Raw genomic sequence first — 16,188 nt, forward strand, 5'->3', positions numbered from 1 at the left:
ATAAATACTTCAGATGTAAGAAATAAGATAAAACCGGGCGACGGGGCCACACATCTTTAGTCCCGAGTCGGGAGACAGAGGCAGGCGGATCTCTGTACATTTGAACACAGCCTGGTCTATATAGACTTCTGATGTTGTATGCATGCGTACAAAGTGTGGCTTTCCTCAGGTCGGCAGAACCTGAAGGGTCTGAGACCCCAGAACAGTTGGCTACACTGTGAGTCCCATCCCTGTACAAATGCCCGGTTGTAGATAAGGGTACTGCAGTTGCCTGTGGTTGCCTCTGAGACTGAGAATTTCTTGGGGTGGGCTGGCCTGGACCTCAGACAAACTGGGCAGGTTTTTTTCTAAGCTACAAGGCACTTACGGGCCCCCTGTAGGAGATGTGTTTCTGTGGAATTGAAGTCTCACAAATGGTGAATTTGGTCTCTATTATGATTGCTGGTTTGTTTTTTTTTAAAGATTTTTATTTATTATGCATACAGTATTCTGCCTGTATGTCTACAGGCCAGAAGGGGGCACCAGATCTCATTACAGATGGTTGTGAGCCACCATGTGGTCACTGGGAATTGAACTCAGGTCCTCTGGAAGAGCAGCCAGTGCTCTTAACCTCTGAGCCATCTCTCCAGCCCCATGATTGCTGTTGTTACTATTGCATTTGTTTATTTGTGTGTGAGGGAGGTCGGTCACTCCTCTCTCTCCTCTTCCTTCTGCGTGGGTCCCAGGGATCAAACTTAGGCCACCAAGCTTGGTGACAAACACCTTTACCCACTGGGCCATCCTGCCAGCCAACTTTGGTTTTCTCGGGGCTACTGAGATCAACACGCTCAAGCTGGTTTCAGCTGCCCGACTGCCTGTACAAGTTACTTCTTCCTCCGCAGACGAGAAGAACGGAGCGCAGACCCGGCCTGCTGGTACCCCACCCCGAAGCCTGCAGCCCCCACCAGGCCGCCCTGACCCTGATCTGAGCAGCTATCCCCGCCGAGGACCCCCCAAGGACAAGAAGCTCCTGGCCACCAATGGAACCCCTCTACCCTGACCCCAGGGGGCCAGGGAAGGAGGGGAGCCCCCTCCACCCCCCTTCCCTGCCCCCCTACTGTGAATCTGTATATAAGGCCCAAGGCGTATGTTGGGAGGGGGGACATAAAACTTGGCCTTGCCCTGCAGGGATAGGGCTCCAGGGGCCGTGCCCAATGGGGGGGAGGGTCTAGGGCAAAAAGGGGTGGGAGCTGTTTCTATTTATTTATTAATTTATTATTTTATTTATTGATCAATCTTTGCGGGTGGGGTGGGGGAGGCATGGGAGCTGGTTGGGGGTGGCTTAGCAGATCCGGACAGGGTCCTCTGTCTCTGTGTCATCCCCAGCCCCCACTCCCCTTCCTGGGCCCCTGCTCTCCCACCCCCACCAGGTCCTTCTCCCTTCCCGTTCCAACCTTCTGTACGGATTTGCTCTCCCCGGAAGGAATTCTGGTTACGCGTGACCCTGCCTGCGTCTGTGTCTGATTCCGCCGGCAGCGGCGGCAACAACAAAACTAATAAATAGCCTTGATCAGGGACAGCTGGCTGGCCCTCTCCTCTCAGTTCCCGGGCGCTTCCGATCACAGGGACCGGTGGGGACCACGATGCTGGCCCTCTCGAGTGGCGAGCATCACTCCACTCCGCCGTTCGTCCATCGGGCTGTCCAGCCCAGCCTCTAGTTCATCGTTGGGTGAGCCTAGGTTGACCCCATCCTCCTCCTAGTCAGAGCGCCTGTGACATCTGTAGGTTCGGAGACCCAGAGGTAGCCTGTGGGTGGCTGGCGTCCAGTTTGGGTTGTAAGTGGAGGACGCAACCGCGCAAGCTGGAGAAGTCCACGGCCAAGAGGCCAAACAGCATAAAGAGCAGCATGGCCACTGCCCACTCGCAGGCAGCAGAGGCGGAGCGCATCCGCTGGGAGTACAGGACGATCACTTCACGCCGGTGTCAAGGATCCACGCCACATGCGAAAGGCCCAACCACCCATCTCAGACGCTGTGGCCACTTTGGGCCGGGAGAAATGCATCTTAGGTCATCTGAGGTGTTCCCTGGTGTAACTGGCATGCCCTTTCTCACCCCCATCCCTTCTGAGGAACCCTAGGTGTTATCCCCCGTGCCCTCCAAAGCCTGCCCTTTCTCCATCTGTTCCGGTCTGTCCGCCCACGTGACTCTGATTAGGCGCGGAGTGCCCAATGCTCCAAGCCCACTTTCCAATCTGCGGATGCTTCCTGATCCCAAGATGAGGAACCCGGTTGTTTTCCTAACAAGTCCAAGAAAAATGCTATTTCTGCTACCTCCAGCTGTATTGCTGCTTGGGGTTTTATTTTTCCCCTTTGTCTGGGCTTTTTTTTGAGACAGGCCATCTCAAGGACGGCCTTGAATTTGAGATGTAACTGAAGGTGACCTTGAAATTCCAGCCCTGTGTGGATCTCTGTGAGTTCGAGGCTAGCCTGCCTGGTCTACAGATCGAGTTCCAGGACAGGCTCCAAAACAATACAGAGAAACCCAGTCTCGAAAAAAGAAAAAAGAAATCCCAGCCCTGTATCCACTTCCCAAATGATGGGGTTCTAGGCGAGTGCCACTACAACCTATGTATTCAGTACTGGGGGTGGACCTAGAGCCTGCTGTATACCAGGCAAGCGTTCTACCTACTTACCCAGGTAAGCAGTTTCTTAAAGACATCCCCGGCGCGACCCACAGCCTCTTCCACTTTAGCTCCTTAGCAGGACTGAATCTCCCGTGCCCCAAACCTGCTCCTCTTTCCAAGGGACACACACACACACACACACACACACACACACACACACACACACACACGCACGCACGCACGCACGCACGCACGCACGCACGCTGCTTTAGCTTGGTTCACTGACTCCTTAAAACTTTGCTGGTGGTGGTGCCTCGTGCAGAGACAAGTAGATCTCTGATCTCTGTGAGTTTGAAGCCAGCCTGGTTTACATAGTGAGTTCCAGGCCAGCCAGGGTTACATAGTGAGACCCTGTGTCAAGAGAGAGAAAGGAGGGAGGGAAGGAGGAAGGGAGAGAGAGATAGAGAGGAGAGAAAAAAAACTTTTTTTGTCAGCTTACCTTTCTTTCTAGAACTCCCATGCCCCTCCCCTCTCGTGTCATCTTCTATCAAGTTAAACATCTTTTCATTAAGCTCTTTTACGCATTCTTCTTGATGTTGTTTTCTCGTGGATCTGTAAGTCTTTCTCTGAAAACCCTCCCAGAGCTGCTTCTGAAGAACAGTTTTTTTGGAGGGAGACTAGCTACGGAGCCCAGCACCTTCCCTAGGCAAGCTGTGGACCACAAAGCTTTCGCTTCTTCAGATGATCTCCCTGGCACAGAGGTGATCCTCCTGCCTCAGCATTCCTGGTGAATTACAAGTGTTCCCACAGTCTAGCTTCACTCATGGATTGCAGAGCTTCTTAAAAGTGGCAGTTTCCGCCGGGCGTTGGTGGCGCACGCCTTTAATCCCAGCACTCGGGAGGCAGAGGCAGGCGGATCTCTGTGAGTTCGAGGCTGGGCTGGTCTACAAGAGCTAGTTCCAGGACAGCCTCCAAAACAATACAGAGAAACCCTGTCTCGTAAAAAACAAAAAAAAAAAAAAAAAAAAAGGCAGTTTCCGGATGGGTGGTGGCGGCGGCACACCCCTTAAATTCCAGCACTTGGGGAGGCAGAGACAGTCGAATGGGTGTGAGTTTGAGTCCAGCCTGGCGTACAGAGCGAGGTCCAGTGCAGCCAAAGCTACACACAAGAGAAACCCTGTCTGGGGGAGGGTGGGGTGTTGGAGATGGCAGTCAGGGACTGGTGGCTCAGTGGTTAGGGGCGCAGACTGCTCTTGCAGAGGACCTGGGTTTGATTCCCAGCGCCCACGTGGTGGCTCACAGCCATTCACAACTCTAATTCCAAGGGATCCAACACCTTCTGATCTCTTCAGGTACCAGGCATGTAGATGCCATATGTACATGTATGCAAAATACTTACACCCTCCAAGTGAAATAAATAAATCTGAAAGACAGAAGGGAGGGAGAGAGAGAGAGAGAGAGAGAGAGAGAGAGAGAGAGAGAGAGAGAGAGAGAGAGAGAGAGAGAGAGAGAGAGAAGTCATGGTCGCCCACACCCTAGAATCTCAGCACTTAGAAGGTAAGGGCAGGACCGTCAAAAGTTCAAGGTGATCTTTGGCTATACAGCAAGTTTTAGGCCAGTCTAGACTACATTGCTAGCCTGACATTCTCTCCCTTCATGTCTGCCTCTCTCTCTCTCTCTGTCTCTCTCCTCTCTGTCTCTCTCTCTCTCTCTCACACACACACACACACACACACACACACACACACACACACACACACACACACGCACACACGCACACACACACCTGACTGGCTCTAGTTAGTAGCGTATCTAATTATTCAGGGCAAATACTCCTTCCCTTAAGGCCATTTCAGGTCAGTTATCAGAACACTCAGGTTGGGAGATGATGGTTGAGCCGCTGGTCCTGTGGAGCTGTACAGGTCATCGGCAGCCCGTCACTAATTCCAGCCAGGACTTTCACCTCAGCCAAGAGACTTCCCCTGTCTGAGTCTGGGTGCGGCTCTACAGCACCCAGGATGCTTGACACACCTGGCTGGTGCCCCTGGCAGCGAGTTATTAACAGAACGCCCGTCTGCCACAAGCTTCTCACCGCGCGTGGTTCTTCCTCACAACACTTGTTAACTATCTGCAGGGTTTCTCTGTGGCTTTGGAGGCTGTCCTGGAACTCGCTCTGTAGACCAGGCTGGCCTGGAACTCACAGAGATCCGCCTGCCTCTGCCTCCCGAGTGCTGGGATTAAAAGTATGCACCACCACCACCCGGTAGCCTGCATTTTCTTTAGGACAGGTCTCACTAAGTAGCCCAGGCTAGCTTCAGCTCATGGTGATCCTTTTGCCTTATTCTCAATCACCTGTATTTGATAAGAGAGGAAACTGAGGCACTTGGGGATATAAGAGACCAGAAATTTGGCTGGAGAAATGGCTCAGAGGTTAAGAGCACTGACTTCTCTTCCGGAGGTTCTGAGTTCAATTCCCAGCAACCACATGGTGGCTCACAACCATCTGTAATGAGATCCGGCACTCTCTTCTGGCCTGCAGGCATACATGCAGACAGAATACTGTATATATAATAAATATATAATAAATAAATAAACCTTTAAAAAAAAAGAAAAGAAACCAGAAGTTCCTCTTGGAGAAAGTGACGTTCCTAGGCAACCAAACTGACCTCCGAAAGGCAATGCTATCTGTTACATTTGTTTTGCTTTTGAGACCAAGTCCTACCACGTAGCCCAGGCTGGCCTCGAACTCACAATCCTCCCTCCCAGTGTTAGGACCACAGGCTTGTGCCACCATGCCTGGTTTCCGAGTTCCGCACCATGAAGGGAAACCCACAGCAAACAGCAAGGGGACAAGCCCACAGAAAAGGCGCCTTTACCCAGTCCTACTCCCCGAAAAGGATACTGGCCACGATGAGGATGGTGGAGAAGATGCAGAAACTCAGGCGGACAGGCCTAAGCCAGCGGGGCCCCGGTTGGGGCAGGCCCTTCACCAGCCAGGACAGAAGGAACTGTAGCCAGAAGTACAGGTTGCCCAGGATGAAGGCCAGAAAGGCCCCTGCCAAGTGTGCCGGCTTCTGGTTCTTCTCCTGGGGGAAGGGAGGAGAATTGGAAATGAGTTTATGGTGGGGGAGGAAAACGACAGGAAGTAGAGGCTTTGAAGCAGTCCAACAGATGTCATTGGAAACCCCAACCCCAGGGCTGGTTCGATGGTTCCTCGAGTAAATGCTTTCAGGTTACCTATGCAGAGGACAAATAGAAGCAACCCCTAGCCGGGCGGTGGTGGCGCACGCCTTTAATCCCGGCACTCAGGAGGCAGAGGCAGGCGGATCTCTGTGAGTTCAAGGCCGGGCTGGTCTACAGAGCGAGTTCCAGGACAGCCTCCAAAACAATACAGAGAAACCCTGTCTTGAAAAACCAAATTAAAAAAAATTTTTTTGTCCTCTGGCCTCTACCCACATGTTGCAGGATGCAAGTACTTACACACACACATACACACACACACACACACACACACTTACACACACGCAGCACCTGCTACCCTATCACCAACTATCAGACTCCACAAAGCAGTTACCAGTTATTTGGTTTTGTTTTGGTTTTGGTTTTTGGTTTTCCCGAGTACCGGGCTTAGAGGCATGTGCCACCAACGCCCAGCTTATCAGTTTTTTTTTTGTACATATGTGCATGCCACACATCTGAAGGTCGAAAGCAGATACCAGAGCCACTGAAGTTGGAATTGCAAATAATGATGAATGCTTAGGGCCAAATTTGGGTCCTCCAGACACTGAACCATTTAAACTGAAATTTACTGCTAGGTCCTCAACACTCAGTGCCAACAACAGCACATCCCACGAAGCAGCTGTTCAAGAAACAGGAGTAGAATCAATCTCGTGTTCTCAAAGGGTGGAGAGGGAAATGTACCCCGGGTCGTCCTTGAACTTGACGCATATAACCTTGAACTCCTGGTCCTCCTCCTTCCACCTCCCAAGTGCCAGGAGAGCAGGTTTGTAACCACCATTCCCAGAAACCACCACCCCCAAAAATATTGGAGGTTAAAAAAATTATTGGAAGCCAGGCGTTGGTGGCCCACGCTTTTAATCCCAGCACTAGGGAGGCAGAGGCAGGCGGATCTCTGTGAGTTCCAGGACAGCCTGGTCTACAGAGCGAGTTCCAGGACAGCCTCTAAAACAATACAGAGAAGCCCTATCTCTAAAAACAAACAAAAAAACTATATATATATATATATATATATATATATATATATATATATATATATAGTGAGTTTGAGGATGGCCAGGGCTCCATGCAAAAAAATTGTGTCTCAAAACAAAAACAACAACAAAAATTGAACTTATTTTGTGGGAAGAAGGAGAGCCCACGTGGAGGTCAGAGGTCACGGTACAAGGGTTAGTTCTTTCCTATTGTGTGAGTCCTGAGGCTTTAGCTGGGCTCACCAGGTTTGATGCCTTCACATGCTAAAGCGTCTGCATGGCTCCCAAATTTTAATACTTGACAAGGGAAGGTTTCATAGATATGATAAAGGTTTGTGATTTACAGAAATACACGTTTAAAATGTATATAAGCATTTCTTTTAATAAGGCCGGATGTAATCTTAACTGAAGCAGGATCCTATCTTGGCTACATAGTAAGTTCCAGGGCTGCCTGAGCTAGAAAGAGACCTTGTTTCAAAAACAAAAAACAAAAAAAATCATGAAAGATCAGGGTGGTGGCACTGCCCTATAACCCCAGCAAGGTCAACACACATGAACAATGAGACTCTCCCATATAACAAACAGTCAAGGGAGAAGACTGGAGAAAAGCCCAGGAAGCTCCTTAGAAAGGCAATAAAAAGGACTAGGGGCTGGGAAGGCAGCTCAGTCCAGGGGACTTGCGTGGGTTTGGTTCCCTGTGTCCACGCAACAGGAGTGTGGCTCACCTGGAATCCCAGGACTCATGAGGTGGTGGCGGGAGGATCTGGGAGAATTCAAACCCAGTACATACTGAGTTCCAGGCTGGCCTGGGCTACTTTAGATCCTCAACAACAACTTAAAAAGTGGCTGTTTGTTTGCTTGGTTGGTTGGTTGATTTTTTGAGACAAAGTTTCTCTGTAACAGCCCAGGCTGTCCTGGAACTCACTCTGTAGACCACGTTTACCTGGAACTCAGAAATCAGCCTGCTGGGATTAAAGGTGCATGCCACTACCGCCAGACCAAAAAAAAAAAATGTTCTTTTGGTTTGTTTTGATTTTGTTTTTGGAGACAGTATTTCTCCATGTAGCTTTGTAGAACAGGCTGGCCTCGAACTCACAGAAATCCACCTGCCTCTACCTCCCAAGTGATGGGATTAAAAGCGTGCACTACCGGACTGGAGAGATGGCTCAGAGGTTAAGAGCACTGACTGCTCTTCCAGAGGTCCTGAGTTCAATTCCCAGCAACCACACATGGCGACTCACAACCATCAGTAATGAGGTCTGGCAGGCAGAACACTGTATACATAATAATAATAAATAAATCTTTAAAAAAAAAGCGTGCACTACCACAGCCCGACTTAGAAAAAAAATGTTCTTAAAGAAGGAATATAATAACAATAACATAGTAGTAGGTTGAGGAACATAGGCGTAAATGAGCAAGCAAATAAATTGTTAAGCAAATGACGAGTGGAGGCGTTCTGAACATCCTGTGGTCTCTCACCCACCCTGCACCTCACCAGCCTTCCGCTGGAGGCTGGATATAGCAGAGACAGGACATAAAATGCAGCAACAAAATAAACCTGTGAGATTTTTCCTGTCCTTTGTCTATTCATTCTACAGCTTCATGAATGCCGGAACTAGAGTCTGTGAATCCCGGCTCGTTTCTGACCACCCACAGGCAAGCTGCTTGCTCTTTTAGGGTACAGCCAAGGGGACTGAATAGAATTCTGTGGCGATTCTGTATCGAGAGAAACCTCAACCATTGTACCGACCGCAATAATTTCATGATTAAATGGAACGGAGATTGGTGGCTGCAATAAAATTCTCCCAGCCTCCGAGGGAGGTTCCACACGGTTCTGGGTACATAGCCTAGCCTTTGCTTTCCCTACAAAACCCCTTACGCGCCAGCGTGGTCCAAGAGTAACAAGAACTACAAGTCCCAGAAAGCCTTGCGAGCCCACTCCGTAGAAGGAGTCCCTAGAAGCCGCGGGGAAACAGAAGGAATTGTAGTCCGGTTTCCGGAGGCTGACCCCAGATTGGCTCTCAGCGCTTCTCACCTGGAAATTGCCTACTATGGAAGTTCCCAGGGCACAGAGGAGTCCCGACCACAGAACCAACTGGTTGTGCCACGTTTTGACGCCCCAATCCCGGAGTTGATGATACCGCACAATGCAGATCCAAACAGCTAGGAAAACATAGGCAAGAGTCAGACTCACTACAGGGTTCCCAGCTGAAGGGGACGACTGGGAACGGGAAGAGACTGAGGTCGGGGATCAGGGCAGGAGAAGGGGAGAAGGGATTGGGAGGTACAGCGCTTTGGGGTCTAAGGGAAGGGGGCTGGGGCCCGAACCTTGGGTCAGAGGGAAGAGGGCTGGGAGGTGGTGGACTCCTAACTTTGGGGGACAGGGGGAGAGGGGCTAGTTGTCCCGATCTGGGGTTAGGAAGAGCTAGGGGCCCTTGAGACAGCTTTGGGCTGGCAGTAAAAGGAAAAGCCTGGAAATACTTACCTAGAGCAGCTCCCGTATTGAGGATTTGGCCGAAAATACAGCTCTGGGGAGCATAAGACCCACAGTTACTGCAGAAGATTAACAGCGTCATCCTTTGGCTCCTCCGAGATAAGACCCTCCGTTTTTCCTCCCCCACTACCCCCTCAGCCACAACAACCTGATAAAGGGGAAGTCCTTCTGGAGGTCCACGCTCCTGTTAACCACGGCGATTGCAAAGCTGAGGTGGAGAGGATACAGGAAGTCAGTAAGGGGCTCTTAGGGATAGCTCTCCCTCCAGTTCACCAAACAAAACACATCACTTCGTTGACAGACTTGTGGCCCCCGTCCTCAGTCACACAGGCGTCTAACAGCCAGCCTGCCCTCCTCCCTCCAGGAGTCTAATCTCCAGCCCTCCATCAAGCCCAAGAGTCCAGATCCCCAGCCCTGGTCCCTCAGACCCAAGCATCCTTTGGGCTTCCGCGGCTTACACGATCCAGATGCCAGCGATAGCCCACAGAGCTAGGAAGACGGGCAGGAAGGACAGGTAGCTCCACATGCTGGGCTCTGGAGAAGCGGAGAGGCTGGGTCTCGCAGGTCACAAAGCAGTCCTCAGATATATGGGATTGGAGGTATCTGCTGTGGCCTCATTCGCTGGAAAACTGGTTGAGACGACCAGCCTTTGCTCCGGGCAGTTTTCCGTATCTTCCTCACCTCTGATCAACTGATGTCTGTCTGTTTCCCTGGGTTCCTTGCCTCTGACACCTCCACCTCTCAGTCTCTGGGTTCCCCTAGGACCTCACCTCTCCAGGTTCCCTCAAGGTCTCTTGACGCTCTTGATACGTTTATGTCTGGGTGACAGTATCAGGAAAGACGGGCTTTGATTCCAGGTGTGGCCGAGGGAAGGCTGGCCTCCACATTCCCACAGAGGCAAAGTCCAGGCTGAGTGTATATGCGATACTAAGCCTTGGGTCTAATCAGTCACTATCTATAGGACACGCAAACTACCACTTCCTGTCTCGGATGTGTAAAAGTGTCGCCCTAGCTTCAGGGAGCCCCTCACTTCCTTCCTACAGCTTTGTGGGTTCAACCTCCGAGTTCCCCAGCATTTCAACACCCCCCCCCCCACGCACACACACACGCACACACGATACAACCTCCCAGAATGCATGCAGATGTGTCCCTTCTGGAGTCGAGCTGCCTTTACCTACTCACAAATGCAGGTTTCTTAGCTCTGGATTCTGCTGCAGCCCAGGCTGACTTGAATTTGTTGTCTTCGGTCTCCGGGGTGGCTGGAAGTATAGTCCTGTACCACCAGGTCAGTTGTTGGTTCTGGGTGTCTGCTTTCTGGGTGCAGGTGGTCCGTTCGGGTTGCTTGATCTGGGATCCTGGTGACCCAGCTCTCAGCCTTTCTTTTCCTGTTCCAACAGAGGTCCCCCAAACGGGCAGGGTGCGGATGGGGAAGGTCGGAGTACTGATGAGCTCCGCCTGAAATCCCCGCCCCCACAAGCAGTTGGTCACGCTTCGTTTCTTTGTCTTCTGAGGTAGGACCTAATATGTCTCTGAGGCTGGCCTCAAAAGCAAGATCCTCCTGCCTCAGCCTTCCTCGTTCGAGGATTAAGGCCCGGAGAGACAGCTCAGTGGATAAAAGCCTTGTCATTCAAGCACAAGAATTTGGGTTGGAATACTCGGCACCCACCACACCGGCTTGGCTGTTTGTGCCCATATCTATTGTACAGAGCCCAGCCTACCCTGAAGGATGACAAACTTCCCTTCCAATTAACACACCCTGAAGGGTGGATCTCTGCGAGTTCCAGGCCAGCCTGGTCTACAGAGCGAGTTCCAGGACAGCCTCCAAACCAATACAGAGGAAACCCTGTCTCAAAAAAAACAAAAAAAAAAAAAACCATACCCTGAAGGGAAAAAAACGATGGCAAAGAACTCACGTGACGTCTCTGGCTTCGGCTTGCACGCATGCTCTGACATGGTGGTTCACGGTCACACATGCGTGTGCACGCACTCGCGCGCGCGCGCACACACACACACACACACACAGAGCTTCACACACCAGACAGACAAGGGTGATGATAAAAATAATGAAATGGTCACTGAGATGGCGGCACAGAAGGACAGCTGCGGCCGTGTCTGAGTTCAGGGTCTGGGACACACATGACGCACAGGTCTGACTCCCACAAGGTATCTCCTGTCATGGCACTTGCAAAATAAATAAATAAAAGCAATAACTAGCAGCAATCATTAAAGAGCCAGCTGCTGTTTTCCTTCTCAAGCTCGTCCCCTCTTTGTGCCCTCATGTTTGGGTAATCGCTTCACCTTTCTCTGAGGAATCGGAAGTCTAGACCCTAATCCCCTTCTCCCTCAGCAACTCCTTTTCTTTTCTTCTTCTTTTTTTTTTTTTTTTTTTTTTTTGGTTTTTCGAGACAGGTTTTCTCTGTAGCTTTGGAGCTGTCCTGGAACTCCCTCTGTAGACCAGGCTGGCCTCGAACTCACAGAGATCCGCCTGCCTCTGCCTCCCGAGTGCTGGGATTAGAGATGCGTGATGATAACTAGCTACTTGATTACTCGATATGGGGGGGGGCACATGTGCGCATTGTCGTGTTTGCATAGGTCAAAGGGTGACATCTTGTAGAAGTCTGTCCTTGCCTACCAGGTGGATTCCAGGGACTGAACTCAAGTCCTCATATATGGTGGCAGGCACCTCTATCTGCTGAGTCACCCCACTGGCTTCTTTCTTTTCAATTCTCTGTCAGGTGACACCTAACAGAGACTTAACCCCTTGGAGGCCAGAAAAAGATGTCAGATACCCTAAGGCCTGGAATGACAGCTGGTTGTGAGTGACCTAACATGGATGCCAGGAACCAAACTCAGGTCCTTTGGAAGAGCAGCAACTGCTCTTAACTTCTGAGCCTTCTTTTTTATTTATTTATTTGAGACAGGGTTTCTTTGTGTAACAGCCGCTGGCTGTCCTGGCACTGGCTCTGTAGACCAGGCTGACCTGGAACTCACAGAGATCTATCTGCCTCTGCCTCCCCAGTGCTGGGGTTAAAGGCCTCTGCCCTCATGCCCAACCTTGTACTTATTCTTGAGGTTCATGTGCTTGTCATGAGCTGTTATCAGTGGTAGAGCAATTTACCAGTCTGTGCAAGGACCTGAGTCAATCCTCTGTAGTGGTAAACATTGATTGGAACTCTGCTCCTAAGGAGGTATTAATACATTGACTTTAACCCCAGTACTCAGGAGGCAGAGGCAGAGGCAGGCAGATCTCTGTGAGTTCAAGACCAGCTAGTTCTAGCACAGCCTCCAAAGCCACAGAGAAACCCTGTCTCAAAAAAAAAAAAAGAATGTAAAGAATGTATTGATACGCATTGCCATGGGGCTGGAGAAATGGCTCAGTGGTCACATCACTAGCTGCTCTTGCAGAGGATCTGGGTTCAATTCCCAGCACCCACAGGGCAGCTCACAACTGTCTGTAACTCCAGTTCCAGGGGACCCGTCACCCTTACACTGACACACATGCAGGCAAAACACCAATGTACATAAAAATAAATAAAATATTTAATAGTAAAAGAAAAAGACACTTAAGCTGGGCGTTGGTGGCACACGCCTTTAATCCCAGCACTGGGGAGGCAGAGGCAGGTGGACCTCTGTGAGTTCGAGGCCAGCCTGGTCTACAAGAGCTAGTTCCAGGACAACCTCCAAAGCCACAGAGAAACCCTGTCTGGAAAAACCAAAAAGAAAAAAAGAAAAGAAAAAAAAAAAAAGAAAAGAAAAAGACACTTGCCATGTAAGCCTGGCAACCCAAGCTCAATTCTTGGAACCCGGGTGAAGATAGGAGACAGCTCACACACACACCACAAAGCCAACCTCTGACCTCTTCAAACACACACACCATGGCATAAGTACTCCACCCGAAACACACACAATACCTATGCATTTTATTTATTGTTGGTTTGTTGGTTTGTTTATTGGTGTTTTGCCTGTGTAAGGATGTCAGGTCCTCTGGAACTGGAGTTACAGACAGTTTATGAGCTGCCATGTAGGTGCTGGGAATTGAACCCCGATCCTTTCAAAGAACAGTCGGTGCTCTTAACTGCTGAGCCATCTCTCCAGCCCCTATTTATTTATTTATTTATTTATCGAGACAGTGCCTCTCTGTAGCTCTGGCTGGCCTGGAACTCACAGAGACCCACCTGCTTCTACCTCCTGGATGCTGGGATTAAAGGCTTAGGCCACTACACCCAGCTAATTGTTTTTTTAATTTAATAGATAGCCACACAAAAATCCCAGAACTGAGAAAAGGCAGTAGACACAAAGTCCCTTGCTAACCAAGAAGCCATTTGCCATTGATCCCTCCTGAGAAAGGCAAAATCAGTTTTCCCCAATGGAGCGCCATGGATTTATCAACCACAGTCCAAGGAGGGGCCCCATGCCCATGAGTAGTTGGCAGGTACAAAATGGACTCCAGCTGGGCACTCAGAAGGCGGATCTCTGTGAGTTCGAGGCCAGCCTGGTCTACGGAGCGAGTTCCAGGACAGCCTCCGAAACAATACAGAGAAACCCTGTCTCGAAGAAAAACAAAACAAAGCAAAACTGGCCTTAGTGGCTTGCCAGTCTTCCCAATGTCAGAGAATCTGGTGGGGCTCATTGGCCAGGCCAGCATAGTCTACTTCCTAAGTGCGGGGCTGGTTCCAGACTCTATATCGAAATTCAAGGTGGGTGGTCCCCGAGAAAGGACACCTGAAGCGGTCCCACGGCTTCCACATACATGAGCATATACAGGAATACACTCTAGCACATGTAGCTGCGCCTCTCCCAAACGAGAACACATAAATAGATGGGGTGGGGGGCGGGAGCAACGATGGCCAACCAGCAACTGTAGCCGGTGTTTGTGGGAATCGGGGAGGCGGGATGAAAGCTCACAGAGAAGTGTCCATAGCTTAGAAAGAGGATGTGCGAGAATCTGCTGAGTCGGGGCCATCCCAAAACCTGCGGTGTGGAAGTGCAGGTCAGAGAGGGGCAGCCAGAAGAAACAAAACAAAACAAAACACAGTAAAGCCCAAAGATCTAGGATGCCACCAAGACTTGGGATGGTTTCCTGTGGTACTGGGAAATCTTGTGAGGTCTTCGGACCAGGAAGGAGAAAAAGATGCTAAGTATCAGCAAGCTAATAATAAAGTTTGGGTGTGCCTGGCGGTGCTGACAGCACGCCTTTAACCTCAGCATTCAGGAGGCAGAGGCAGGCGGATCTTTGTGAATTTGAAGCCAGTTCTGCTCTAGAGAGTGAGTTCGGGACCAGCCAGGGCTGCATAGTGAGACCCAAGAAAGAACCAGACACACACTGTCACACACAGACACACACACACACTCACTCACACACACACACACACACACACACACAGAGACACAGACAGACAGACAGACAGACAGACAGACACACACACACACTATGTTTATGCATGCCTGTCAGCCCAGCCCAAGTTCTCAGGAAGCAGAGATAAGAGGACTGCAGCAAGTTTAAGGCTAGCTCAGTGTATACAGAAAGTTCCAGGCCTGTCAGAGGTCGGCAGTGAGACTCTGTATCAAAAAAACAAAATCATAGCCAGGCGTTGGTGGCGCACGCCTTTAATCCCAGCACTCGGGAGGCAGAGGCAGGCGGATCTCTGTGAGTTCGAGGCCAGCCTGGTCTGCAGAGTGAGTTCCAGGACAGCCTCCTCAGAGACTCTAGTCACAAATAAACAGGGCTATGGCTGTAGCTCAGTTGGTAGAGCGCTTGCCTAGAATTCATAGAGGCCGGGTTTCTGCCCCCAGCACCACCTTAACCGGATGTGGAATTGCACACCTGCGGAGGTGGAGCAGGAGGAGCAGAAATTCACGGGAATTTGAGTTCATCCGGGGATACACGAGACCCTGTGTCACAGACATGGAGGGAGATGGGCAAAGAGAGAGAGGGAGGCAGCCATGAAAACAATGGGCAAAGAGACAGAGGGAGGCAGCCATGAAAACGCCCGCAGCGTCTGGCACGAATATTCTCCGTCTGTGTCTCTTTTCTCTCTCTCTGCCTCTCTCCTCCTCTCTGTCTGCTCTTCCTCTCTTTCCAGGCTCCTCCAGGCTCAGCTCACACATCCTTCCTGCCTCATCCTCCAATGACTGGCATTGCAGACATGCCGCACCACACCCCGAGGACAATCAGTTTCTCGACTCGTTGACGACTCCTAAACACACACACAGCCCTGTAGGGAGAGATTTTACGTATCTGATAACGAAATACCTGGAATAATCTCAAACTGCATAGATTCAAGAGACTCTGGAATGCTGTAGAGGGAGACTGTTTGCCGGGCACGGGCCCTGGGTCCTGTCCTAGCACTGAAAGAGAAAAAGACTATGACACCCAGCTCCCCCTAAAAAAAAAAATGCCTTAAGATTCCAGCTCAGAAAGGTTTGAGTTCAGATGTCATCTCTAACACAAAAATAGTAGGAGTGGTTATCTGAGATTGCAGCAAGAAGTCCAGACTTGGCTTGTTTGGTTCCTTCCCAGAGGCTCCAGACCAGAATCCACTTGCTGACATTTTAAAAATTATTACATTTAGCCGGGCGTTGGTGGCGCGTGCCTTTAATCCCAGCACTCAGGAGGCAGAGGCAGGTGGATCTCTGTGAGTTCGAGACCAGCCTGGACTACCGAGCGAGTTCCAGGACAGCATCCAAAGCCACAGAGAAACCGTGTCTCGAAAAACCAAAAAAAAACATTTATTACATTTTTATTGTGTGTGTGTCTATGTGTGTGTGTGCATCTGTGTGTGCCTGTGTGTGTTCGTGTACATGTGCTTGTGTATGTATGTTTGTGTGTCTCTGAGTGTATCTGTGTGTGTACCTGTGTCTCTGTGTGTTTACCTGTGTAT

General features: G+C 50.4%; 2 protein-coding genes and 1 long non-coding RNA gene across 4 annotated transcripts in view; 2 read left to right on the forward strand and 1 right to left on the reverse strand.

Annotated features, from left to right (window-relative positions):
* Window positions 1-1,556, forward strand: part of Brsk1 (BR serine/threonine kinase 1) — a 28,641-nt gene extending 27,085 nt beyond the window's left edge. For both annotated transcript variants that reach the window (XM_013123725.3, XM_040734036.1), the window contains one exon: window positions 882-1,556. In XM_013123725.3, the coding sequence (XP_012979179.2) occupies window positions 882-1,039 (158 nt within the window). In that variant the 3' untranslated portion in view covers window positions 1,040-1,556. The remainder of the gene's footprint in view (window positions 1-881) is intronic.
* Tmem150b (transmembrane protein 150B) lies at window positions 1,239-10,314 on the reverse strand. Its single transcript, XM_005084163.4, has 6 exons — window positions 9,766-10,314; window positions 9,456-9,515; window positions 9,299-9,366; window positions 8,849-8,976; window positions 5,505-5,688; window positions 1,239-1,949 (listed from the first exon to the last, which is right to left on the reverse strand). Exons 1-6 carry the CDS (start codon window positions 9,831-9,833, stop codon window positions 1,741-1,743), a joined length of 717 nt encoding a protein of 238 aa, XP_005084220.1. The 5' UTR covers window positions 9,834-10,314; the 3' UTR covers window positions 1,239-1,740.
* A 46-nt stretch (window positions 10,315-10,360) lies between these two features.
* On the forward strand, window positions 10,361-11,527 carry LOC121135367. The gene is made up of 2 exons (XR_005872512.1): window positions 10,361-10,592; window positions 10,705-11,527. It is a non-coding gene; the product is annotated as an uncharacterized LOC121135367 (long non-coding RNA).
* Window positions 11,528-16,188: the final 4,661 nt, after the last annotated feature.

This window comes from Mesocricetus auratus, unplaced genomic scaffold (assembly GCF_017639785.1).
Source record: "Mesocricetus auratus isolate SY011 unplaced genomic scaffold, BCM_Maur_2.0 Super-Scaffold_100037, whole genome shotgun sequence".
Taxonomy (NCBI): Eukaryota; Metazoa; Chordata; class Mammalia; order Rodentia; family Cricetidae; genus Mesocricetus; species Mesocricetus auratus.